At 37.7% G+C, this 27,185-nt stretch overlaps 1 protein-coding gene across 1 annotated transcript; it reads right to left on the bottom strand.

Moving 5' to 3' along the window:
* Positions 1-473: 473 nt before the first annotated feature.
* LOC131904559 (zinc finger protein 431-like) lies at positions 474-11,497 on the bottom strand. The gene is made up of 4 exons (XM_059255661.1): positions 11,392-11,497; positions 3,949-4,075; positions 3,697-3,757; positions 474-2,553 (listed from the first exon to the last, which is right to left on the bottom strand). Exons 1-4 carry the CDS (start codon positions 11,392-11,394, stop codon positions 1,140-1,142), a joined length of 1,605 nt encoding a protein of 534 aa, XP_059111644.1. The 5' UTR covers positions 11,395-11,497; the 3' UTR covers positions 474-1,139.
* Between the last annotated feature and the right edge of the window lie 15,688 nt (positions 11,498-27,185).

Genomic DNA, 27,185 nt, shown 5'->3' with positions numbered 1-27,185 from the left:
ACAAAAAAAAAACAAAAACAAAAAACCAACAACAAAAAAAACCCCAAACAAACAAAAAAAAGAAATCACAATGCAGTGACCTCCACCATCAGTCTGGAGTGAACATGGTAAGTAATTTACTTCCTTCAAGACTATGATGAAAAAGAAATGAAAAAAAAAAGGCTTTTTTTTCTTGAAGCTGAAAAGGTCTAAAGTCTTTACCAAATTATTTAGATGAATAGAGTTTCCTCTTGTATAAGTTCATCCCTATTTCCTGACATGAAAATGATATGTCAGTTTTAAAATATTTAAGAGGCTAGAGACATAGCTGGGCAGTTAAGAAAAGTTCATTCTCAGGACCAGGGTCCAATTTTGGATGACTTCCTATAATTCATGCTACAAGAAGATCCAAGTGTCTAACCTTCTTGGGAACCAGCATATAGATGCATATATGCACACAAACACACTGACATCACATAATTGAAAGTAAAACAAATCTTTAAACAAGTTTTACTCATGAAAGTTTTTCTCTTACAAGCATTCATTTCTATAACACAGGTGCTGAGGCATCTACAAGCTCACTTAGACAGTTTTTCTTATCATAAATTGGTTTGTGTAACAGAAAGCAAGAATGTAGGCTTGAAGTGAGAGAAATCAATTCTATTCAGTTACTGGTGTCAATTGGAATGATTTAGGAAATGCTGCCCTGCTGTAGGAAATATGTTCCTGTGTGGAAGGCTTTGAGAATTTACATCTGCACACCATTCCCACTCTATATCATGTTTCAAGCTGATGATCTGAGTTCTTAGCTTCCTGCTTTAGCTGCCATGTCTAGCACTTGTTACCATGCCACTTTCATGGTGATCCTATATCCCCCTAGAACCAAGGGTCAAACTAAACTCTTTTATAAGTTGACCTAAACATTATATCACAAAAACAGAAAAGGCACTAATACAAATCCATAAAGTTTTACACCTGAGTTAGTTATTTCATGTAATTCAAGTACAAAAATCTAAAAGTGTAACATTATTGTTGAAACTCATAGGGCTTAATACATTCATAAATTTATTTTTCCAATGAGTTTTCAGATACAACTATATAAAGACAGATATGAAAATGCTTGACCAGATTGTTGACAATCTTAATTTTTTTGAAGATCACTATGATGTGTAGTCTTTACCAAACTTATTAAATTCATAGGGTTCCTCTCCAGCATGTGTTCTTTTATGCCTTTGAAGAGAACAAAGATGGGCAAAGACTTTACCACACTGGTTACATTCATAAGGTTTCTCTCCAGTATGTGTTCTTTTATGTATTTGGACACATCTTTGTTCTGCAAAGAATTTTCCACACTGATTGCATTCATAGGGTTTCTCTCCAGTATGTGTTCTTTTATGCCTTTGAAGATGAGAGCTATGTGCAAAGGCATTTCCACACTGATTACATTCATAGGGTTTCTCTCCAGTATGTGTCCTTTTATGCGTTCGGAGATGACTTTGACATACAAAGGCCTTACCACAGTGATTACATTCATAGGGTTTCTCTCCAGTGTGTGTTCTTTTATGTATTCGGAGAATTCTTTGTTCCGCAAAGGCTTTACCACATTGATTGCATTCATAGGGTTTCTCTCCAGTATGTGTTCTATTATGTATCTGAAGACGTTTTTGTTCTGCAAAGACTTTACCACACTGATTACAAGCATAGGGTTTCTCTCCAGTATGTGTTCTTTTGTGCATTTGGAGATTACTGGGACGTGCAAAATCTTTACCACACTGATTACATTCATAGGGTTTCTCTCCAGTATGGGTTCTTTTATGTATTCCAAGACTGTTTTGAGAAGTGAAGGCTTTACCACACTGATTACAAGCATAGGGCTTCTCTCCAGTATGTGTTCTTTTGTGCAATTGGAGATTACTGGGACGTGGAAAGAGTTTACCACACTGATTACATTCATACGGTTTTTCTCCAGTATGTGTTCTTTTATGCATTTGAAGATGACTGGGTTGTGAAAAGCCTTTACCACACTGATTACATTTATAGGGTTTTTCTCCAGTATGCGTTCTTTTGTGCATTTGGAGATTACTAGGATGTGCAAAGCCTTTATCACACTGATTACATTTATAGGGTTTCTCTCCACTATGGATTCTTTTATGCCGTTGAAGATGACTGACTTGTGAAAAGCCTTTACCACACTGATTACATTCATAGGGTTTCTCTCCAGTATGTGTTCTTTTATGCACTTGAAGAATACTGAGTTGTGAAAAGCCTTTACCACACTGATTACATACATAAGGTTTCTCTCCAGTATGTGTTCTTTTATGCACTTGAAGAACACTGAGTTGTGAAAAGCCTTTACCACACTGATTACATACATGAGGTTTCTCTCCAGTATGTGTTCTTTTGTGTTTTTGAAGATTACTAAAATGTGAAAAGCCTTTAGCACACTGATTACATTCACAGGGTATCTCTCCAGTATGCATTCCTTTATGCTTTTGAAGAGTACAATGATGAGCAAAGGCTTTAACACATTGAGGATATTCAGGAGGTTGTTGTCCAGTATGACTTCTTTCATTCCTGCAAGGATAATTGGCACATGTAAAAGCTTTACCACTTTAAATACACTGTTGAATCTTTATATTTGAATGAATTAATTTACAATTTGGTCCAGTTGCAAAGAATCAGATATTAAGGTTTTAATACTTTGTTTACACTCATATTATTCCCATTTATTAGGGGTTGTTTTGCATCTTTGAAGATACCTGTGATGGTAAAAGCATTTATTACATGATTCACATTTACACATTCTTTTTCTATATGAGATTTTTCACATATTTGAAGAGAACTGGAAAAACTCAGCTTTATCACACTTAATTGCTTTCATAAATTTTCCTATACTGTGAGTCACATTACATTTTCTAGGTGAATTATGACAAACAGAACTACTTACACAGTCCTAGTATTCATAAGGCTTTTCTGCAGTGTGAGATTGTTGATGTATTTACAGTGAAGGTGGAAAACCATTTACTTGTATACTTGCATCAGATTCAACAAGTCTATTCATTATGGGGACTGCTACATATATTCTAATAGTTCTGAGAGGTATGTTCCATCATTCCATATCCCTATGTTCATGTGGCTTGTATCCAGAATAACATATGACATACATAGTAAAGGAAGAATGACAAATAAAAGGTTTCCACATTGAATTCATACAGTTTGAATTTCTGTTTCTCATAGATATGTGGTATGGGGATTAAAGTCTCTCCACAATAGTCCTTGACTCTAAGTGCTTCTTTCACTAAATTTATCAAAGTCACAAAAAGTATATGAGTAACACTAGCTTTACTATGGACTATTTGCTTATTGGGAGGTTTTGAACATATACTTATCACCTCTTCAATGTGTCTACCTTTTTTAATATAAGTGTTATGAAATGAAATGGACTGGGAGTTGTACAGCACAGCACTCATGAGGCTTTGATTCAAATGGCCACATCTGTTAAGGCATTGTTTTCTTGTCTTCTTTCTTAAAAGGATGCCTTGCAAATGTAATTCACCTACCTGAAGTTGAGGTATATGGTATTTGTTGTAAGAATTTAATAATCATCAATGCATTATAAGCTGTGCTAATTTACACTGTTGCTTTTCTTTGAAACTTCCAGGACACATTACAGTTTCTTCAAAGGCACATTTGTAACAGTTTTCAAAAGAAAATTACCTTTCATGTCTTCTAGAAATTTTACAGTGTTCTTCAATATTATGGTCTTCTCTGCTGTATCCTAAAACATAGTTTCAGAAAATGTATGTTATATTATTAAAAATTGTGCAAAATTTAAGTTACTATCTTCAGTGAACCTTAGAACCATGCCTGATTTATTCACCTCATTCTTCTTTCTTACTCAAATTACAGAGAAGCATAGCCAAAGAATAGTTGTCCCCTTATTTTATATGAAGAAAAATTCAGTCTTACCTATAGTAATGAGGTTTCTGTAGGTCTCCAGCATCACATCTTTGTAGAGATTCTTCTGGGAAGGATTCAGCAAAGTCCATTCTTCCCAAGTGAAGGCAACATGCACATCATCATAGGTCACTGCATTCTAAAATATCCCATAGATGTGTACAACAGAAAGCATGATACTGACAACATTGTAAATCTATACTTCTTGATGGTATAGTCATATAATTCTGGTGCTCCACATACTTCTTCCATAACACAGACATTGTAATGTAATCATCAAGTCACTCTAGAAGGAAACTGAATAGGAGGTTCACCTCTCTCATTTCTGTACCCCTTGTATGGGATATAACCTTGCAACAGAAATGCCTATTAACAAACATAGAAAAGTAAACAGATCAACAGTACAGACTACACATTAGAAAAATTGTATGAACAATTACTAAGTATAAAAAAGAAAAATAAGATGGACAAGCTGGGTGTATTGGATCATGCCTTTAATGCTAGCACTCAGAATACAGAGGTAGGTATATTTGCTTGAGTTGAATGGTAGCCTAGTCTATGCAATCAGTTCTAGGACAGCCAGAAGTACATATTGGGACCCTGTCTCCTGTGCAAAAAAATCAGTCAAACAAGCAAAAAGATAGAAAGAACATAGAGGTTATTTACTTTAGTTTCTACAAATAGTTAGACATTCACTCCAGTTCTGTATTCATCTTCCAGAAACCTGAAGTACCTCATTTTAATGTGTAACATCAATAAGATCTTTCTAAAAGGCACTGAGTGTTTAAACACAGTTTCAAATGGACAGATGAAAACATTAGCAATATAAATGTTGATAATAAATTATCAACACAGGGCAGAAGAAATGGCTCAATAGTAATGAGCTCTTGCTGGTCTTGCATATAGGTGGGGTCAACTGCCAATATTTACACAGGAGATCAAAACTATCCATTATTCCAAGTTTAGGGTTTCTGAGGCCATCTTTTGATCATTGTGAGGACCAGGTACCCACATGGCGCATATCCATGCATATAGGTAAAATACTCATATTTATTTAAAATATTCAAAACAAACACAGCAGGCAGGAAGAATGTCCTGTACTTGCAATCCAATGACAGAAGGCTCAGGCAGTATTAATGTCATGAATACATGTCATGCTGGAAAACAAAATGATACCATCTGCCAAATTTCAAATTTCAGGATGGGGTGAAGCTCAGCATAACAGTATTTGTTTGACATGTACAAAAACCTACATTTCAGGCCCATCACCCAATAATAAAAAACAGAAAAGCCAGGAATTTTGGCCCAACTTTAATCCAAGCACTTGTAAGCCAGATTCAGGTGGTCTCTGAGTTCAAGGCCAACTGGGCTTACAGAGGTACTTTCAGTTCAGCCAAGGTTACACAGACAAACCTTGTCATCAAAATAAACAAACAAAAAGTTAAACAGCAGGCTACCAAACTGGCTTAGCATTGAATGGCAATTGCTTCTACTGTATCTAGAGTCTATAATGGTGGTAAAGGCATGACTGTACAAGAAGGATGCTGGCTTATGAATTTCAACCAAAACACAATAGGTAGAAACAAAGAATAGGAAATTGGTTGAGTCTATAGATGCTCATAACCCATCCCCAATGAGGAATTTCATCCAGAAAGGCTCCTCCTAATCGAAAGAAAGTTCCCAAAAAGAGAAACATGTTCAAACACATCATCATATCTGGGAAGTTTTTCATACAATCAACTACATTCTGATCCAGGTCACTGTAGGCTCATGGTCATCCATGAAAAAAAAAATGCATTTAGTCACTTCAATGATACTCTTGGTCTGCAACAGCCCCTACGCTGTTCAAATGTCCAAAGCCTTTTCTGACACTCAAGAAAATCTTGACAGTGACAACTTATAAAATCAGAAAACAAATTACATCTTTCCAACATACAATGGCACAGAATACCATTCACTTTCCAAAAGAGAGGAATGGGAACATAGTGAGGGAAGAGTGGACCAAGGCAAGTCTCAAGCACAGAGGAAAACCATCAAATCTTATAGCTCTGTCTCAGACACATAAGGCTTCAGTTTCAAAGGACTTAGATGTGCCCTATCCCTGCAACTTCTCATTCATCTCTCTCTCTTTGGTTACTTTAACTCCCTATATGCAGCCAGCTCGCCATGGGAGATGTCTCATAGCATAGGTATCTTATCATCTTGTGGTCTCAAAATGAAACACAGACTTCATCCTCACAGCTTCACACAATAAACTCTGTCTCCTCACTGTATTCTGACACTGCCAAACATAGATGCCTGTCACAATGCTGAACTGAAACCACAAACTAAGAGTCCATGACCTAAAATTTTGATGCTTTCTTGTTTCCAGGATCAAGAAGGGTAAGCCTGCAAATTCTGACTTCTTAATTAGAATGGACACCAACATGCTTGGACCACAGGCGCAGCAGGTTTTATGTGAAGTTGCTTCCTGGGACTAAGAATCACTTTGCTTCCTTTATAAATTGAAGATTTAGGTGGATGGTGTCTTATCCTTATGACACCTTGCTAGGTTTCCATTACAGAGCAAGGGACTTCTGTATAATGGTGATAAACTCCTCGAAAATTCCTGTCTATTTCAATACTTGGCTGCCATCTGAAACTACCTTTTCATTTTCATTAATTTTTGATCCATTTTTTTCACTGCAGAGCTGAATGAGTCGTCAGTAATAACCATACAAGAGATTCAAAATTCTACTTAAGAAATTAGCCCATTGTTTTTTAATTCTGCCTTACTAAATTTCTAGGGCATAGCCAGAATAAGAAAGATTATGAAGACACAATATCACCCAAATGATCTCTAATATATTTTTTTTTATTGAGTCTATCTATTTCTGTCTGGAATCCTATGATCTCAACCTACACTTTCTGCCATTACTCTCAACAATCCTATCTACCTGGTTCTACAACTATAGCTAATTATGTTCTCTGTAAAATTTTCTATATTTTTTGCCATCTAAGGTGTTGATATCATTCACATTCTTCCAAAGGACAACATTCCCATATTCTACCTAGCAACAAAACCAATTTTGGTGCTCCATTTTTTGTTCTTACATTCTTTTATACTGTTGTTTAAAAGTCCTCTAACCAAAAGCATCTCAGGCAATGAATGGGCTTGTTTAGCTGATTCTGTCAGATCACAGTTCATCATTTTAGGAGCTTAGGACAGAAGCTCAAGCTAGCATTTGAAGGCAAAACCCATGGGCAAAGATTTTTCCCCCTGGGTTTCTCTCTTGCCTAGTCACTGTCTCAAGCTCAAATAGCTCTCTTTTCCATCCCGGGCCCACTTTTTTAGGAATACAGCTACTCTCAGTGGAGGAGCCTTCCCAGATGAATCATCAATCAACAAAAATCTCTCTCACAGACACAGCAGTTTATGTCTGTTATGAACAAACCCACCATGAACATAGTTGAGCCAGTGTCCTTGTAGTGGGAGGGAAAAGCATCTTTTGGGTATATGCCCAAACATGTTATTACTGGGTCTTGAGGTTTGCACTTGCTCCAGATCCTTTCTAGCATTAGCTCTCACTTGTGTTATTGATCTTAACAAGTCTGAAAGGTATAAGATTAAAATCTCAAAGTACTTTTGATTTAAATTTCTCTGATGGCTAAGGATGTTGAACGTTTCTTCAAGTGTTTCTCAGCTATGTTAGATTGTTCTACTGAGGATTCTGTTTAGAAAGGTACCCCATTATAATTTGAGTATTTGGTTTGTTGTTTTTTGGTTTCTTGAGTTCTTTATTATCCTGAGTGATGCAACTGAGAAGCACATAAACAAACATAGTATACTCATTTCTAAGTGGATATTAGTTAAATAAAGTATAATCACAGTTAATCACATTACATTCCATAGATGAAGAGTGGCTAAGTAACAAGAACAGCTCTAGGAGAGCTGCATGGATCTCCCTGGAAAGAGAAAATAGATTTTGTGGGCACACTGGAGGGACAAGGGTATGGAAACAGGAAGGACCAAGTAAGTAAGGAAGAGACATAGGGGGAAAACACAGAGAGAGATTTTTGGAGTAGGGGAGCTTTTAGTAGGGCATGTGGAAACATAATGCAGTGCAAGCTTCCTGAAACCTGTAAGAGTGACCCTAGAGAGGACTCCTAGTAATCAAGGACACGGATACTGAATCAGCCATCTTCTGTAACAACATAAGGCTCCCAGTAGCAAGACTAGGACATCAAGCTAGCCACAATACATTCAACCCACACTCATCCTGCTTGCAAGATATGCTAGGGCAGAGGTGGCTCAGAGCTTCTGTAGTGGCCAAGCAATGACTGGTCTAACTTGAAGCCAAGGCTCTGAGAGGAAGCCCATGCTTGACACTGCCTGGATGACTAGGAACTGGTACTTGAATGGCTCAGAGAACTAGGATAGAACCAAATACAACAGAAAAACAACAAAAAACATGAAATGATTCATAACTATATTCTGTATAATGTATATCAGTGCCTAGCCCAATTGTCACCAGAGAGGCTTTTTCTGGCAGCTGATGGGGGCACATGCAGGGATCCTTACCCAAACATTAGCCTGAGCTCTAGGAATCCTGTGGAAGAAGGGGGTAAGGATTGTAGGAGCCAGAAGGGTGGGTGAAACCAGGAGAACACGGCCCACAGAATCAACTAAGTAAGGCTCATAGGGGTTCAGAGAAACTGAAGTGGCAATTATGGAGCCTGCATGACTCTGTGCCAGGTCCTCTGCATATGTGCTATGGTTGTTTAACTTGGGGTATTTGAGGGACTCCTAACTATCAGAATCAAGGTGTCTTGGACTCTCTTGCCTGCTCTTGGGATCATTTTCCTTCTATTGGGTTACCTTGTCCAGCCTTGATATGATGTGTTAGGTTGATATCCCTGAGAGGCTTGCTCTTTTCTGAAGGGAGACAGAGGAGCAGTGGATCTAGGAGAATAGGGATTGGGTGGGGATTGGAAGGACTGGAGGAAGGAGAGGCTGCAGTTAGAATGTATTGTATGAAAGAATAAATACAAAGAATAAAGAAAAAAATGAAAATGCATTTAGTCTAACTTCAATGATCCTCATAATCTGTAACAGCCCAAATGTGCAAAGTCTCTGCTGATACTCAAAATAATCTCTTTATTGTCACATCTTTTAAAAATCTAGAAACAACTTAAGGATTTTCAATATACAGTGTCACAGGATATGTTCCCATTCAGGGAAAGAGGAATATGGCATCCAGTTCAGGCAGACATCCCCTGCTCATGTGTGTGTCACAACCATCAGAAGAATAGGTAGGCAGGCCACCAGCCCAGGAAACTTCCACATTCTGTACATTTCCACAGACACAATCCCCACAAACCCTATAGTTGCTACCAGCAAAGCCATATCCCCACCCCCAAATCAGATGGATAGCCTCTGCTCAAGTGCAGGTCATACCAGCCAGAAAAATAGGTAGGCAAACTGAGGCAAAGACTCCCTGCTGGACCAGAGGCCATGCCATCCATCAGTAATCCACATAGGCTGCTTAGCTGTGGACTCCTCCACTCATTCAATAATCCCAACACTAGCCTCAATCCCACTTCCATAATCATCTCTGGGTTGTAGCCTTCAGCTTCGGTGAAGGAAGACCCCTTGCTCAAGCAAAGGATACATCATCTACCAGAAATTCATGTAGGCCAACTGCCCATAGTTTCCCCAACTCTCTCAGTGCCCCCTCAACACTATCCCTAAGTTCTCTCCTCTCTTCACATTTTATCAGCCCCAAACTTGGACAGATACTCCCTGCTGGAACAAAGGCCACACCTACTGCAACATTTCTAGTCCCCAACTTGGGATAACAAACAGTGTTCAACCATAGGCCACATAGAGCAGAAGACCAGAGAACAAATAGAACCCAAGGAACAAAACACCCATCCAACAAAGACAAACTGAGAAATTGGCACCTAGGCCCACAATCACCTCAAACTCAGATACCCACACACTAGCATAAGAACACAATCAATAACTGCCACTATAATATGTCACTACCAGATTCCAGCTATCTTACTACAGCAAGCCCTGACTATTCCAACACAGTTGAAGCATAATTAAGAAACCTTAAGACCAACTTTATAAAAAAGATAGAAGTTCTTAAAGAGGAAGTGAATAAATTTCTTAAAGAAAACAGGGAAAGGATAAATGAAAAATTGGAGAAAATGAATAAACTCCTTAAAGAAAGCCAAAACAAAAACAAACCAAACAGGTGATAAAAATGAATGAATCTGCTGGGCGGTGGTGGCACACGCCTTTGATCCCAGCACTTGGGAGGCAGAGCCAGGTGGATCTCTGTGAGTTCAAGGCCAGCCTGGGCTACCAAGTGAGTTCCAGGAAAGGCGCAAAGCTACACAGAGAAACCCTGTCTCGAAAAACCAAAAAAAAAAAAAAAAAAGAATGAATCTGGTCAAGGCCTGAAAATGGAAACAAAAGCTATTAAAAAATACAAACTGAAGCAATTTTTGAAATGAAAATCTGGGTAATCAAACAGGACTTACAGTGGCAAGCTTAAACAAAAGAACACAAGACATGGAACAGAGAACTTCAGGCTTTGAAGATATGATAGAAGAAATGGATATATTGATCAAAGAAAATGCTAAATCTAAAATTTTCCTGAAACATAACATCCAGGAAATCTGGAACACTTTGAAAAGATGAAACCTAAGAGTAATAGGAATAGAAGGCAAATAATCTCAACTCAAAGGCCCAGAAAATACTTCTAAAAACAACTGAGAGCCAAAAATTTTCCTAACTTAAAGGAAAACGGTCTCAAAGGTGCTCATAGAGAATGAAACAGCAATCATGGAGCCTACAGAAGTCTGCACTAGTTTCTCTGCATATAAGTTATTGTTGTGTGGGTTGGTGTTTTTGTGAGACTCCTAAAAGTGTGAGTGGAGGGGTGTCTCTGATTCTTTTGCCTGATCTTAGAACCCTTTCCCTCCTACTAGGTTGTCTCATCCAGCATTGGCATGTGGGTTTGTGTCTAGTCTTATTTTAACTTGTTATGTACATTTTTCTGGGAGGCCTGCTCTTTTCTGAAAAAAAATGGAGGAGGAGTGGATCTGGTGGAGAGGGGAAGAGTGGAGAGGACTGGGAGGAGTGGAGGGAGGGAAAACAGCAGTAGAAATATATTATATGAGAGAAAAATACATTTTTTAAAAAAATTTAAAAATTTTAAAAAAGAAAGCAATGTGGACACATTGTGGACAGTGAGGGAAGATTGGACCATGGCAAAACTAAAACTCAGCAAGAATTAACAAATCCTATAGCTCTGTTTCAGACAGGTGAGTTTTCATTCCCAAAGGGCTTAAATAACTCTACCCCTGAAAATTTTCATACATGTTTTTCCTTTGCTACTTCCACTCACTGTATACAGCTCCCCATGGCAGATGTCTTATAGTTTGGGCATTTCAATATCTTACCATCTCAAAATACAACACTGGCGTAATCTTCACAGCTTCATGCGATGACCTCTCACAGTCTCTTCACTGGGTTTCTGACTCTGCCAAACATAGATGTATGTAGCAGTGCTCAACTGAAACAACAGAGGAAGAACCTATGAACCTATGACCTGTACATTTTACATCTGTCTTGTTTCCAGAACCAGTACGACATGAGCTACTCACCACAAATTAGGCTTCTACATTGAGATGGATGCTACCACACTTGGAGAATCTTTACAGAAGGTCCTCTGTGAAGTTGCTTCTTGGGATTAGGAATCAAGTTGCCTATTCCTTCCATAAATTAAAGGCTTAGATGGATGGAGTCTTGCACTTAGGGTACCTTCCTGGGTCTCAAATGCTGAGAAGGGCCTTCTCTTTAATGGTCCTAAACTTCAAAATTCCCTGTCTCTGCTCCACCAAAGGACTACTATTTGAAACTACCTAGTCCTGTTTATCTCTTCAAAACAGACTTTTTATTTCTTTCTGCACCACTTGTTTCTTTTACACTGTAGACCTGATTGAGTTATCAGTAATAAACACCCAAGAGAAGCAATACTTTGTCCAAGAAATCAGCCTATTATTTTTTAATTTTACCTTACTCAATTTCTTAGGGAATGGAGAAAATAAGAATGATATGGGGACAAAATATTATTCAAATTACCTCTAGCTAAATTTTTAATGGAGTCCATTTCCCACTGAAACCCTATTCCCTGAAGTGCCACTGTGACCATTACTTTCAATACTCATATTCCTGGTCCTACAAGAAGAGCTGATTAAGTTCTATGTGCAACTTTTTATGCCTTTTGCCATCTAAAGTCCTAATATCTTAAACATTACTCCAAAAGACAACATTCCCACATTCTATCCACCAACAAAATCACTTTTGGTGTACCAAATTTTGTTCTAACTTGCTTGTTTCTTGCTGTGATTAAATTGTCTAATGAAAAGCATCTCAAGTAATGAAGAGGTTTATGTGGCTGATATTGCCAGATCACAACTCACAATTGTAGGTGCTAAGGATAGAATCTCAAGCTAGGAATTGAAGACAAAAACCACAGGGAAACTTTGTTTACTGGCTTTTTCTCTTGCTTGCTCACAATCTTGTGCTCAGCTGGCTTTCTTATCCATCTTATGCCCACTTGTTTAGGGTATTGTAACCTCAGTGGAAGAGTCTTTGCACATTAATCATCAATTAACACAGTTTCTCAAAAACACAGTAACCAGCAATTCTGATCTGGGCATAGCCTCAATTTATGTTCCCTCAGATGTTTAACCATATCAACCCCTTAAGCAGAAAAAAAACTGCAAATATGAAGATAATAACAGGAAAACACAGATATACCAAGAAATAAGGAGACGTGAGCCTCCAAGATCAAGAAAACTAAATCTGTCTCTCCACAGAAACTTCCCAAACCAACAAAAGCTCAAGAAACTCAAAGCATAATATAGTAAATTTTCTGAAAAATAAAATGGTGAAGTTCCATCATTTTCCAGAGAAACAACAATAAATTTAGATGACAATTAATAGACTCAACAACATAGATGGTACCAATGACCAAACAAGACAAAAAGATTTACCTACAAATATATATCATGAGCCCATAAACAAGAACTACAAGATTTTAATCAAAATTTAACCATAAGAAATCACTGGCCAGTACTCGTCCTGTGCACTCTGGTACTCTCCTGTGCTAATAATAGAAAATGGATTGTGTGAGGATGGCTGTTCTAACAGAATTAGACAGATACACTTGAAGCCTTCTGATGTTTTAACTTTGTAGAAAACAGACTTGGTTACTAAAAGGATCTCATTCTCTTGTGACAAGGTAAAAGATATTTGTTATAATCATTTAGGAATCCTTTTGTTTCCTATAACTGATGATTGCCTATAAGTCTGCATCAGGCAAGGAATTGAAAACTTGTCTAGACCAAATAAAAAATAACAGATTTTTAAAGAAACAGTAGTGTATGATTTGTATTATACACCTAAAGCAACCTGTTTTGTCTAATTGCTTTATGAGTCACAAGAACTTAAGGAAAAAAGTTTATCCCCACATTTTGTGTATGTTTGTGTGTGAGAGAGAATGTGTTCCATATGTATAAAAGTGACATACAAGAAAAAAGGGGGTCAGATCTCTTGGATCTGGAATAGCAGGTGGTTTTTGTGCCTCCCAACTTGGATACTGAGATAAACTCAGGTCACCCCAAAGAAGAATACATTCTTTGCCACCTGCCCAGCCACACAGAACTTTTGATTCAATAAACTAAAAGTTTTTTACAGATTAACAACAACAACAAAACCTAAATAAACAAAGAAGCAAATAAATGATCCACGGTGCATCAATATTAAGATGTTGTATATGGTAAATCCGCAGCATGAATTGAATACAATCCCAAGAAAATTCCCAAGAATTTATCACAGGATACCCAATTCCAAAGCTACATACAAAGTAGAAACACTCAGAATGTTCAATAGAATCATGAAAAAATAATACATATATTGACACAATCTGACTTCTATACTTACCACAAAGCTAAAACAATCCAGAATATGCACAATATCTGTGAAAGGATAAAGGAAAAAGAATAAGCCAAGAACAAAAGCAGGAAAATATAGTCAACTTTTAATCAAAGGACCAAAGGAAACTGAGCTCTGAAAAGTGTGATCTTGATGAATGTTACCAAATTTTCTATAATTCTGTATATATAAATTAAAGCAAACTTCATAATTCCCACAAAATTAACTAAAGTAACCCTTAAACAGTTATGTTTCTGACCCTCCAGCTCCTGAGTGAGGTAACCCAGACTCAGAAAGAAAAACATGGTATATACTCATTCATAAGTGAATACTAGATGTAAAGCAAAGGACAATCAGACTACAACCCACAGCTCCAGAGAAGCTAGGAAATAAGGAGGGATGTACAGATCATCTTTGGGAAGGGGAAACAGATGGGATCTCCATGAGTAAACTGGGGATGAGGAAGGGCAATAAAGGGGAGGTGATGGGGGATGAGAACATGAGGAAACAGGATGGTTGAGCTGGGGGAGGGATGGAGTGGGAGAGCAATGAAAGAGATATCTTGATAGAGGGAGACATTATGGGGCAAGGAAGAAACCTGGTACTAGGAAAATTCCCAGGAATCCACAAGGACAATCACAGATTAGACTATTAGCAACAGTGGTGAGGATGTCTGAATTGGCCTACCCTGGTAATCAGATTGGTAAATACCCTAAATGCCATCATAGAGCCTTCATCCATTAACTGATGGAAGCAGATGCAGAGATCTACAACCAAGCACCAGGACGAGCTTTGGGAGTATAGTCAAAGAGAGAAGAGGTAGTCTATAAACAAGGGGGGGGGGTCAAAATCATGAGGTGGGGGAATCTGCAGAGAAAACTGAACAAAGCTCATAAGAACTCATAAACTTTAGGTGAACAGCAGTGGAACCTGAGTGGGACCAGACTAGACCCTCTGTATACAGGAGACAGTTGTGTAGCTGGGTCTGTTTGTGGGGCCCCTGGCAGTGTGATCAGGATCTATCCTTGGTGCATGCGCTGGCTTTCTAGATCCTATAACCTATGGTGGGACACCTTGCTCAGCCTTGATGCAGGGGAGGGGCTTGATCCTGCCTCAACTGAATGTACCAGGCTTTGTTGTCCCACCATGGGAGAACTTATCTTTTTGGAGGAGAGGATGAGGGGTGGGTCGGGGGGGGGGGGTTGGCAGGGGAGAAGAGAGTGGGAGGACAGGTGAGAGGGGGATCTGTGGTTGGTATGTAAAATGAATTTAAAAATTTAATTAAAAAAGACATTAACATAGACTTCACAATTTCCACAAAATTAACTCAAAGTAATTCTTAAAAAATTATGTTTTTGACCCTGCCACTAATGATCTTTCTCTCAAACAGAGAGGCCAATATTGTGGAATATTATTTTAATGTGTTATATTTGTTTATGCTGTGGAACATTTGTTTAATGATGCAAAAATGATTCATTGCATTCTTTTATGTTGCATTTGTTTAACTGTGTGAAGCTATGTTACTTTGCTTGTCTAAATTATCTGATGGTCTAAAAAAGATCTGAATGTCCAATAGCTAGGCAAGAAAAAGTATAGGCAGGTTTGGCAGGCAGAGAGAGTAAATAGCAAGAGAGAAAAGGAGCAAGATTTGGGAACAAGAAAAGAAGTTGGCAGCCACCCAGCCACACAGCCAGCCATGGAGTAAGAGTGAAAGTACGATGTAAGAGAAGGAAAAAGCCCAGAGGCAAAAGGTAGATGGGATGATTTAAGTGAAGAGAAGCTGGCTAGAAACAGGCATAGATAAGGCCAGGCACTCACAAGTAATAATAAGCCTCTCTATTTGATTTATGTGGAAGCTGGGTGGTGAACGCCCAAAAGGACCAAAACAGCAAAGAATAAAAACAACCAACAGGTCCCATTCTATAGAGCTCTCTTGGCAAAGGGAGGTAATCTTCTATTGAGAATTCTGTGATGAAAGGGGGTGGAGGGAGGTGACCCTGGCCTGCCACCCAAGGCACAACATGCCAGCAGACCAGTAATGCCATGACTATGTGGCAATACATAGATTAATAAAAATGGGTTAATTTAAGATTAAAGAGCTAGCTGGGAAGAAGCCTGAGCCATAGACCAAACAGCTTGTAATTAATATTAAGCCTCTGAGTGATTATTTTATGAAACAGCTGCTTCCCTGGGCAGGACCAGGCAGGACTGAGAAACTTAAGTCTACAATTGGTGCCATATGTGTGACATTGATCCACATAGACCAGAAAAAGCTTAAAAATATTCTGAATGCACATAAATGGAGCCACACTGGGATTCTTAGTCTCACAGTCTCTTGCTATCAGCAGCACAGAGACACATCTCCCGAGAGCTGCCTGCAAGATGAAGTCAGTCACCACGAGCTAAGTGGCATGATGAACATCTGCAGTCTCTCCCATAGGCCATGGTACAGAGAGGCTTCTCCCAGCCACTGCCTCCAGGCTTGAGAGCACAGATGCAGACTTAAGAACACAGTTCCATGCTGCTTAATACTGCTTCTTAGAATTGGGGAGGTAAGCATGACTCATTGGTACTTGCACCATGTTGAAAAGCCTGGCTTTCATCCTAGCTGTGCAGTTTAACAGTTTTAAAACTCTCCTAGTCAGACAAGGGTTAAAGATACACAATAAAGACAGATTCAGATGGAAAATACCTCTAAACATGTTACAAGATGTTTAAAAATATACAGAGGCTTTAGAGAAAGTCTAAGAAAAAAGAAAAAAAGGGTAGAGAAAGTCCTTAAAAAAGAAATAGTTATTAAAAAACGCCATATACATATGGCAAATACACAGAGAGTCTGGATTCTGTATATTACTTTGTTGTCTTTGGGATTTTTAACTAGAGAGAGAGAGATTTGATTATGGGACTGCTCAATTAAACCAACACATATATTTTTAAAGGTATCTTGACTTCAAAATTTGGGCCTAAGGATATGTTGCTTGGGAAAAGAGATCCTGCTTTTGTTTCCACAGAAGATGAGAAGCTGGTTAATTCCAGGTTAATATGGTTCTATCAAGGAAGACTCCCTGAGAGGTTTCCAATAGGAAAGATGGGCCAAATGATCCAACATCCAAAACTACTTCAAGGCAACTGGCTGACACGATGCAGCATCACAGACTACTACAGCCAAGATTTAACCATAATTTTAAATGTTCTCAGGATCCCCATAAGAGTGCCAGCACATCGGCAGGAAGTAGTATGAAAAGCTACACCCAAATTCCCAAAATATTGTTTATGAATGTTTGTTTTTATTTAAAGGAGATTGATTATAAATGCAATCTCTTTCTAAAGAAAAAAGGGGGTCAGATGGTGGTGGCGCACGCCTTTAATCCCAGCACTTGGGAGACAGAGGCAGGTGGATCTCTATGAGTTCAAGGCCAGCCTGGGCTACAGAGTAAGTTCCAGGAAAGGTGCAAAGCTACACAGAGAAACCTTGTCTCGGGGAAAAAAAGGGGGAGAGATACGATATAGAAATTATAAAAAAAAAAAAAAAATCTACTTTGATCCAAAAAACAACTGTTAATCTCAAAATACTTTATATTGATATGGATTTGGTTTGTTGACACAAAACTAACATCAATTTTGTTATACTATATGTATATTTCTACTCTTGTTTAAGGTATTATGTTTATGTAGCTCATTTAAAATTATAATGTATAATTAAGAAATACAGATTAATAATTAGTCATCTATGATAACCAAACTTATACTCATGTTACTTAAGTTTTCTAGATATACAAAGATATATTTCAGATAGATAGGCAATCTTGAAACACTTCAAAGACATACAGAATATGGCATTTAAAATACTTTAAGAACTTAGACATTTCTGGACAGTGAAACACATCTGCTCCTGGCAGCACTAATTTACTTCAAAGAGGAAGATGGGCATTGAAGAAACTCCATATGCAGTTTATCTTCTTCTTGGCAAAACTGGCTATTTGGGCAAGAAATGGCCCTTGCCTGGACTGCTTGACAGTACATTATATAAACTAGACATGCAGGACCCATAGGAAAGTGACCAATGAACTTTGCCAAATCAAGGTGAGATGGTCCTTCAGGTTCCTGCTTCACAGAAGAAACTGCCAGACATTCTGCAGTACACAAAAGAAAGCAACTGATGAACTTTGCCATTAGGCAGAATAGTCCTTTAAATTTCCTACTACATTGAAAAATATGCCAGAGACTCTAGGCCTGTAGGTTGAAGATGGATGCCCCAACGTTGCTGAGGGACTTTGGGTGACTATCTAGGCAGCCAGATGTCTCTGTCATTTCTAGATTTTTTGGAAATTGCTTACAATGCACTTCCTGTTTACTTATATAATATTACATCCTTTTGAGTTCTTTGATGGACTTTTATGGAAAATTAAATAGTATTAGTTTTCCTTAGTTATATTAGAAAGTAAATTAGATACAAAACTTTAGGCTCACCAAGATAAGATAGATAATTAATACTTTCTCTAATTTTATCAATGCAAATGGATTAGATATTGTTACTGTAATTCTTACTTAATAACTGTTTTTGTTTTATTATAGTAATGCTAAAACCTTCCTCTTTAATTAGACAAAAAAGTGGAAATGCTGTGGGATAATGTCCTTTATCACTGTAAAGATCTGTCACTTGAAATGAATTAATAAAATGCTAATATGACTTTGTATCAATTCTTAAATGTAGCTCTCCCTCACAAGACCACATGTTTCCAAAGTCCTTTCTTTCTACTAATATCTGTGTGAAATCCATGATAAACATCTCTTATTAGCCAGTTGTGGTCACATAAGGCAGAGGCAGGTGGATCTCTTCAAGTTCCAGGCCTAGCCTCTCTACTACATAGTGAGTTCCAGGCCAGACATGGTTAGAAAGTGAAACTGATTCAAAACAAACTCACTCCAAAAATCTCTACTTCATAAATTTTAGGGCTGAGAAAATGGTTTAATAGATCAAGTACTCACCTTGCAACTATCCCTTTACTTCTGCACTATAAAGCCAGTTGCAACTGTTCATGTCTATAATCCAGTGCTTTTAAGGCAAAATAAAAGGCAGACAGAAAAAATCCTACAAGCCTATTTTCATGTGACAGTAAACTAGCGACTCTTTCTCAAACATGCTGAAGGGAAAGGACCAACACCTAAAGTTTTACTCTGTTTACACCCATATCATAAGACACATGCATACCTTTCCATATATAAATGAGCACACATATACAAATAGTCTAAGTAAATAAATAATACTATTCCAAGTTAATATGGCACACACCTTTATTCCAATACTTAAGAGGCAGAGGCAGGTAGAATTATGGGAGTTTAAGGCTAACCTTGTCTACATTCTGAGTTCAAGGACAGGTAGAAATACATAGAGACCCCATCTCAAAATAAAATTCCAACTCTGATCTGTATTGACTCATCCTGAATTCCTTCTCCAAAGTTACTGAAGGATCCCAACTTAACCTCAGCAGAGGTCTCTACAAAGATCTAGCATGGGACTGTGTCTCTAACTCTTTCATCTTTCCACAGAACTGCTATTTTTGTCTGAACATTTTCAAATCTCACTAATAGCTTTAGAAGAGCCCACTTGAGCCAGGAATGGGTCTACAAGCCTGTAATAGTAACACACTAGAGACAGAGGCAGGTAGACTACTGTCAGTTTGAGGAAGGCTTGTGCTACACACACACACACACACACACACACACACACACACACACACTTTCATAAGTATAGTTGAATATAATTTTGCTTTGTTGTTTGAGACAGGATCTCATTAGAAATCTCCAGCTGGCCTAGAACTCACAATGCATAGTTCAATGAATAATATATATCTACTCTTCCATGTCCCCTAAATATCCTCAAGGACAGACTAAAATCCAGAACTGTATTTTATTCTTAGTTCAAGTAGTCTATTTTCACCCCCATGATCCAGGTATAGACTCTGTTAAAAATATAAATATAAGTACAAAGGTATATACCTTGATATTAATATCACTGCATAATCACTACTTTTTACAATTTGCTTACACTTTATCATAAAAATAAAAAGCATCAACAAAATGTACCTCTAAAAACAGTGTCAAGAGCCTAGTAAGGTAAAAATAAAAAACTGCTATTATTGAATTATATGTACATGTACTGTAATTGCTCTAAGTATGTAAAGACCAAACATTAAAATGCACATTGTCCAAGAAGAGATCTTAGATTTTATGAGCAGAGTGAGAAGCAAATGTGGTACACTTAATGTTACTGCACACCACAAACAAATATCGCTGCTTTTATTTAACATGCAGAAATGGAACTCCTTCTCTTGAAAAATGTTAAAGTATCTACACAATGACCTATAGATCAGTGTGCTTAGAGAAGGTAATAACAAAATTACGTCATAAGCAATAATTTCAAAACAGCTTGATTCTGAAAACATTGAGAATATTTCTATGTCCACATGATCACCAAGACACCTTTACATGAGTACAAATAATAAAAACCAGAAGCAATCTACATGGTTATAAACTGTGGAACTGAATAAAAGTTACGCTGGACTGCATTAAGTCTTGGGATGGCAAGCAAATCTATGTATGCTTAATGCTCTAAGGATAGACAGACAAGACCATCTGAGTCAGATCCTCAGACACATATGCAAATTATCCTGACAAATAAATAAAAGAAATAAATACATATGAGAGCTAAGGAGTTGCCTCTGACAATAAAGACAATTGCAACCAAGGCTAAAGACCTAGTTTGATCCACAAGACCCACATGTCCGAAGAAAACAAATTCCCTATAGTTGTCATCTGGCTTCTATGAAAGCACTGTGGAGTCTGTGTGTATGTGAAAAGAAAAACATTGAACACATGTGTTTACATGAAAGAGACAAGTGGTGTGCTTTTATTTTTTTCATTCCTCTAATGATAGGACACTTTCTGATACCCTATATTCATTGCTCCTAACTAACTTCTGCGCCACTAATTTACACTTACTCATTCCTACTAATGCTCTTAACTTAAATGGCTCTTCTGAATCTTATTCCTCTCTCAGACTTCCATCAGCCCATTTAAGTTACAAAATTCAACTTGCCTTCTAGCAAACAATCAGTCCTATTAATGAACTCCTAGACACTTTCACTTCTCACTATTCCTAATCTTTAATTTTTCTTTATATTTTGCATGTGTATTCATATGAAGGTGCACATATGAGTATGGGGTACAATGTTCATGAGGGGGCCAGAGGACAACTTGGGGTGTTACTCAAGTGTCATAATGAGATTTGCTTCAGAAATAAAGATCAAAGTGTATGACACCTGGAGCAGGTCCTACCCACATCCAAAATTTCCCTGTTTTATACCTTTGAACAAAATCATCAAATTGGTTAAAAGCCAAACTTAAGAAAGGAAAACACTACTAGGTGCTTTCATTACCAAGTCTTTCAAAGTCTTAGGAAGAGGATCAAATTATTTGAATAGAATAATACTAAAAGATGAATAAATTATGAGGGTTTGTTTGTTTATTTGTTTGTTTGTTTAAATATTTTGTTACTTTATTTGACTTTATTTTCAGACAGAGTCTCACTACACAGCCCATGATTTCTCTAAAGTCATGATCCTTGTCTTGCTTGGCTTTTCCTCAACATGACACAAGATAGCAATATTTGGGAAGAGGAACTTCAATTATCAGGTGTTTTTTTGATTAATGACTTATGAGGGAGGGTCCAGTCCACTGTGGAGCTGCATTATTCCTGGGCAGGTGGTACAATGGTATACGAGAAAGCAAACAGAATTTCTAGATGACTGTTTGTTTTCTAATGAGAGAGAGAAAGAAGGGATGTGGATTAGGATGGGAGGGGAGGATCTGGGAGGAGCTGGGGAAGGGGAAATCATAATGAAAATATATTGTGTGGAAATCTATTTTCAATTGAAAAAGGAAAGAAAAGAAAAAAGAAAGAAAACTGAATAAGTCAGGAAGAACAAGCCAGTAAGCAGCATTCCTCCAGGGTCTCTATTTCAGTTCCTACCTCTAGGCTTTTTCTGCCTTGAGTTTCTGACTGACTTCCCTGCATAATGGACTGTGAACTGGACCTGGAAGCCAAATAAACTCTTTCCTCCCCAATCACTAAGTGAACTCAGTGAGTCTAAAATTAGCCCATGAAGTAAAGAAGAGAAAACAAAAAGAGGGAGAGGTACAGATGAGGAGGCAATAAGGGGTGAATTTGATCAAGATACATTATATTCATGTGTGAAATTATCAAATAATAAAGGGTGGCTAATGTATGGCTAACAAACCTAACCCTAAGTGTCTGTGAGTCAATAACACTGAATTTCTCAACATGATTTTGGTCAGTTATGAGCCTAGGTAGAAGAAAAGCAACTGTAACATGATATACCACCCTAGCACCTATAAAGTAAATGAATGCTTCTTAAACCAGAAAACAGCTTTCCCAGCGAGGAGCACATGTTCTCAGTGGCCTAACAGAACATAGACTGGGACTGTAGGAAACTTGATATTTGTCTGGACATTCCTGGTACATTGTTACTGTTATACAAAAGTAATAGTAACTTCACTTAACATAAACACATGTCTCCATACTTCCATAGAATTGAAAATGTATCCTGCATTTAAGTAATCTGAACTCAAAAATCCTAACTTCCAAATAAAGAATAGAAAATGTCTATCCCAATGATTATCTACTTGTAAGCAAAAGCTACATTTGTTAGCAATTGCACATTTGCTGCAATACACAATCATTAATTTAGACATATATTAGGGGCAAAAAACAACTGGAAAATAAATTAAATTTTACTGGGCACATACCTGTAATCTCAGCTCTTGGAAGGTAGCAGTATTACCAAGTGTGAGAACAGTCTGGTCTACATAGATGAACTCCAGAGAAGCTAGCCAGCAAAACTAGCTGAAATATATTGATTAATTCATTAATTAAAAAATTAAAAACAGGGTAAATATAATTTAGCTAAAACATATATTAGGCTTTGTGACAAAAAGAAAGACAATTCCATACATGCAGTCTCAATATTATCCACAAGAAAAGCTTGAGTCTTTACTCAAAGATTTCATACATGAAACAAAAAATGCCTTAAAAACTCAGAAATGAAGTCATCTAACAAAACAATTATCCCATAGTGAGAAAACCCACAGATGAACAAAAAAACTAATACAAAAGATTTATTAAGCAAAGAGTTAGATCTATTTACTGAAACCATACCAAAGAAAAAGTATTTCTAAGGAAGGGAGCAGCTCTGGAGTAGAGCAACTGCCTACCATGAGCTCTGCCTGGCTTTTACTCCCAAAACAAAATTATCTAGAATAATTGGTAATCTAAAATATGTAAAGAAATCATAATTGAAAAAGCAAATAAGCTTTTTAAAAGGAAAGCTGAGTAGAAATGATGATTTAGAACTAATTTGTGTACACTTGGGCCAAAAAAGACAAAAAGCAAATAGAAATCACAGATATCTGAATGAAAAACAAGATTATTCCTCAATTCTGAATCAAAATCTATGCAGTATGAACAAACGAGCAACATTTCCACATTTTACATGTTATATCATAAGCTGGATCTTGGCTTGTTTATAGATAAATCATCAAGACAAGGCCATCCTCAGGTAAATATGGAATTCAAGGCCACTCTGGCCTACTAAAGACCAGTTTACAAAATAAGTCTGGCCCAAAATTTTGGTCACATATGTTATTCAACTTTTTCAAAGCACACCCAACATTGGCATTTAGTGGTTATATAAAAAAGATCTCAGCCAGGTGTGGTTGCATGCATTTTAATCTCAGGGATCTGCAGTCAGAAGCAAACAGAACTCTGAACTTGAAGCCAGCCTGCTCGACTCAGCAACTACAAGGCCCACTAAGAATACACATTGAGACTCTTTCAAAGAACCTAAAACAAGGGTCAGGTATGCTGGTGTAAGCCTTCATTCCCAGAACTTGGGAATGAGAGACAGGAGGATCTGTCTCTGAGTTTAAGGCCAGTCTTGTCTACATGGCCATTTCCAGGACAGCCAGGGCTACATAGAAAGAATGTGTCAAATAACCAAACCAAATCAAAACATGGTCTCTTTTCATTACATTGAGATATTAAAGTTCTTTATTACTTAACCCTCAAGAGTCTTTAAAATTTGAGCATCTCCAACACACATGGCCTTTTATGTTACTGATAAAGATTCAAAATGATTCCTCTAAACCACTAATATTAAATGCAAAAATATTTTATGCATCCTCCCCTCATAGTAACCAAAGTGTTACAAGTATCATACTTTGCAAATATTTCTACTTTGGCTACCAGAACAGACTCATTCTATGAGGTCAGAACTTTTCAGAACATGCTGTTATATCATACAAATAAAGAATAACAAATGGAACAAAAAATTCAATCCTGTGTAAATTTATTCACCACACATATATTAAGTGTTTTTTAAAATACTAATACTATTTTTGAAAATTTCTTTGTGCGTGTACGATTTTGTGCATGTGTATGTGTTTGTGTATTTGTGTGTATGGTATGTGTATGTTTGTGTGAGCATTTATATACGTGTGTATTTGTGTTTGTGTTTATGTTTGTGTGTGTTTGAGTGTATATGTTCATTTGTGTCTGTGCTGTGTGTTTATGTGTGTGATGTGTGTGCATTTGTGTGTATGTTGTGTATGTGTGTGCATGAAAGAGAGAGAAGTCTGTCTGACTGTGTATCTGATGTGTGAGTACAGGTACATGCTATACTTCATGTGTACTGGCCAATGGACAGCTATCCTTATAGGACTTGGCTTTTTTCTATCATTTGTAGCATGAATCTTAAAAGTTCTTATTAATAAAAACAAACCCAGAGCTAAGTATTGGGGTGAACGTTGAATAATAGAGAAACAGAACAAGCCACAGCTACCTCACCTCGCCAATTCCTCAGCTGATCCTGTTTCCTCAGACTGGAAGCCTCTGTGTCCTCATCCAAATGGATCTCGGCTAACTGCTGCTCTAAAGCCTAAAAGCTTAACCTGCCCTAGTTCCTGGTCCTCATGCCTTATATACCTTTCTGCTTTCTGCCATCACTTCCTGGGATTAAAGGCTCACTTCCTGGGATTAAAGGCGTGAGTCACCATGCCTGGCTGTTTCCAGTGTGGTTTTAAACTCACAGAGATCCAGATGGATCTCTGCCTCCCAAGTGATAGGATTAAAGGTGTGTGCCACCATTTTCTGGCCTCTATGTCTATCTAGTGGCTGTTCTGTTCTCTGACCTCAGATAAGTTTATTAGGAGGCACAATATATTGGGGAACACAATATTACCATAACCATTGGTTCCCAGGAACCAGCTTACTGTGCTTGTACAGCAACATGCTTTGACAATAAATAAACTTTATAAAATAATTGCTGACTCCTAATGTCACTGTAAATATACTGACTTGTGTGATTGTCCTTTCTTTCTTTCTTTCTTTCTTTCTTTCTTTCTTTCTTTCTTTCTTTCTTTTTTCTTTCTTTCTTTCTTTCTTTCTTTCTTTCTTTCTTTATTTATTTTTGCTTTGTAAGACAGGCTTTCTCTATGTAGCTTTGGAGCCTATCCTGGAACTCACTCTGTAGACCAGGCTGGTCTCGAACTCACAGAGATCCACTTGCCTCTGCCTCCTGAGTGCTGGGATTAAAGGTGTGCACCACCACATCCAGCAGTGATTGTTTTTCAAACATACAAGAATTAACACAGGTTTATTACTGAACCATCTTAGGTCAACTTCATGAGTCGGGAGGTTTTAGTGCATAAACTAATTTTCTCTAAATCAACACTGGCTACATTTAGACAAACTTGCTATATTCACTGACCTATATAGTCACTAACACCAGTTTGAAACTTTTCTAGTGCTAGATATTAGCTAGATGCCTTTGCCACAGGACAAAGTTAGCAATGTAAGATGCAAACAATTTATAATACCATCCATTGGTATAGGCAAGTGACAGAAAAGTCCTTAAACTTTAAAAAATTCTGAATGCATGCCAGGCGGCGGCGGCGGCGGCGGCGGCGGCGGCGGCGGCGGCGCACGCCTTTAATCCCAGCACTTGGGAGGCAGAGGCAGGTGGATCTCTGTGAGTTTGAGGCCAGCCTGGGCTACGGAGTGAGTTTCAGGAAAGGCACAAAGCTACACAGAGAAACCCTGTCTCAAAAAACAAAAAAACAAAAAACAAAAACAAAAAAGAAAGAAAAGAAAAAAAGAAAAGAGAAAAATCAATTAAAAAATAAATAAAATAAAAAAATTCTGAGTGCATGCCTGGTGGTGGTGGCACATGCTTTTAATCCCAGCACTTGGGAGGCAAAGCCAGGCAAATCTCTCTGAGTTTGAGGCCATCCTGGTCTACAGAGCAAGATCCAGGACAGGCACCAAAACTACGCAGAGAAACCCTGTCTCGAAAACAAACAAATAAAGAAACAATTCTGAATGCACATACTAGGAAATAATCCCTGTAGTGTGAAGATCCATATGATGCCAAGTTGAGAGTTCCTCCTTCTGTGAAACCCCCTAGAGCTGTGGATTACAAATTACTGCATTAAATCATTTTTATTTAAAATTCCACTTTCTAGGCTCCATCTCTATCCACAAGATTCAGAATAACTCAGGTGTTGTCCAGTAAGCTGTAGTAAGCTATTCTGATAAGCAGCCAAATTTGGTTACCATTACCCCACACTTGTTTGGTTTTTGTGTTTTAATCTTTCATATCAATGCCCACAAATGAATGGCACAATGGAAGTGAACAAGTGTCCTCAGTCTCTGCAGCCTCTGTTGCATAGCTCTCTTTGGCTAAACCACTTTCCCCTCTAATTCTTCAAGAAGCAGTGAACCTAGCTCTTCAGATTTGGCACTAACTTTTAACTATTCAGAGGAATACATAGCATATATCCCCAGCACTCAGAAGCTGGAAAAAAAAAAAACTGCCATGAATTGGTGGTCAGCCTTGCCTAGACAACAAAACAACAACAAAATACCATTTGGGATAGTAAGAGCAGGTCTAAGAATTTCAAGTCACTGAAAAACTCTTAAACCTCAGAATGGCATGAGCTGAGCAACACTTTAACTCCATCACTCTGGTTCCTGTGTGGAAATAACTTTTATAAACTTGAATAGCCAATATGGAAATAAAAATGGCAGTTCCTCAGAAAATTGGGAATAGATCTACATCAAGAAGCTGCTCTACCACTCTTGGGCATATACCCAAAGGATGCTCCATCCTACCACAAG

Source organism: Peromyscus eremicus, chromosome 2 (genome assembly GCF_949786415.1).
Source record: "Peromyscus eremicus chromosome 2, PerEre_H2_v1, whole genome shotgun sequence".
NCBI classification, from domain to species: Eukaryota; Metazoa; Chordata; class Mammalia; order Rodentia; family Cricetidae; genus Peromyscus; species Peromyscus eremicus.
Note: the sequence above shows the minus strand (reverse complement) of the source record. Positions and strands in the feature narration are given on the sequence as shown.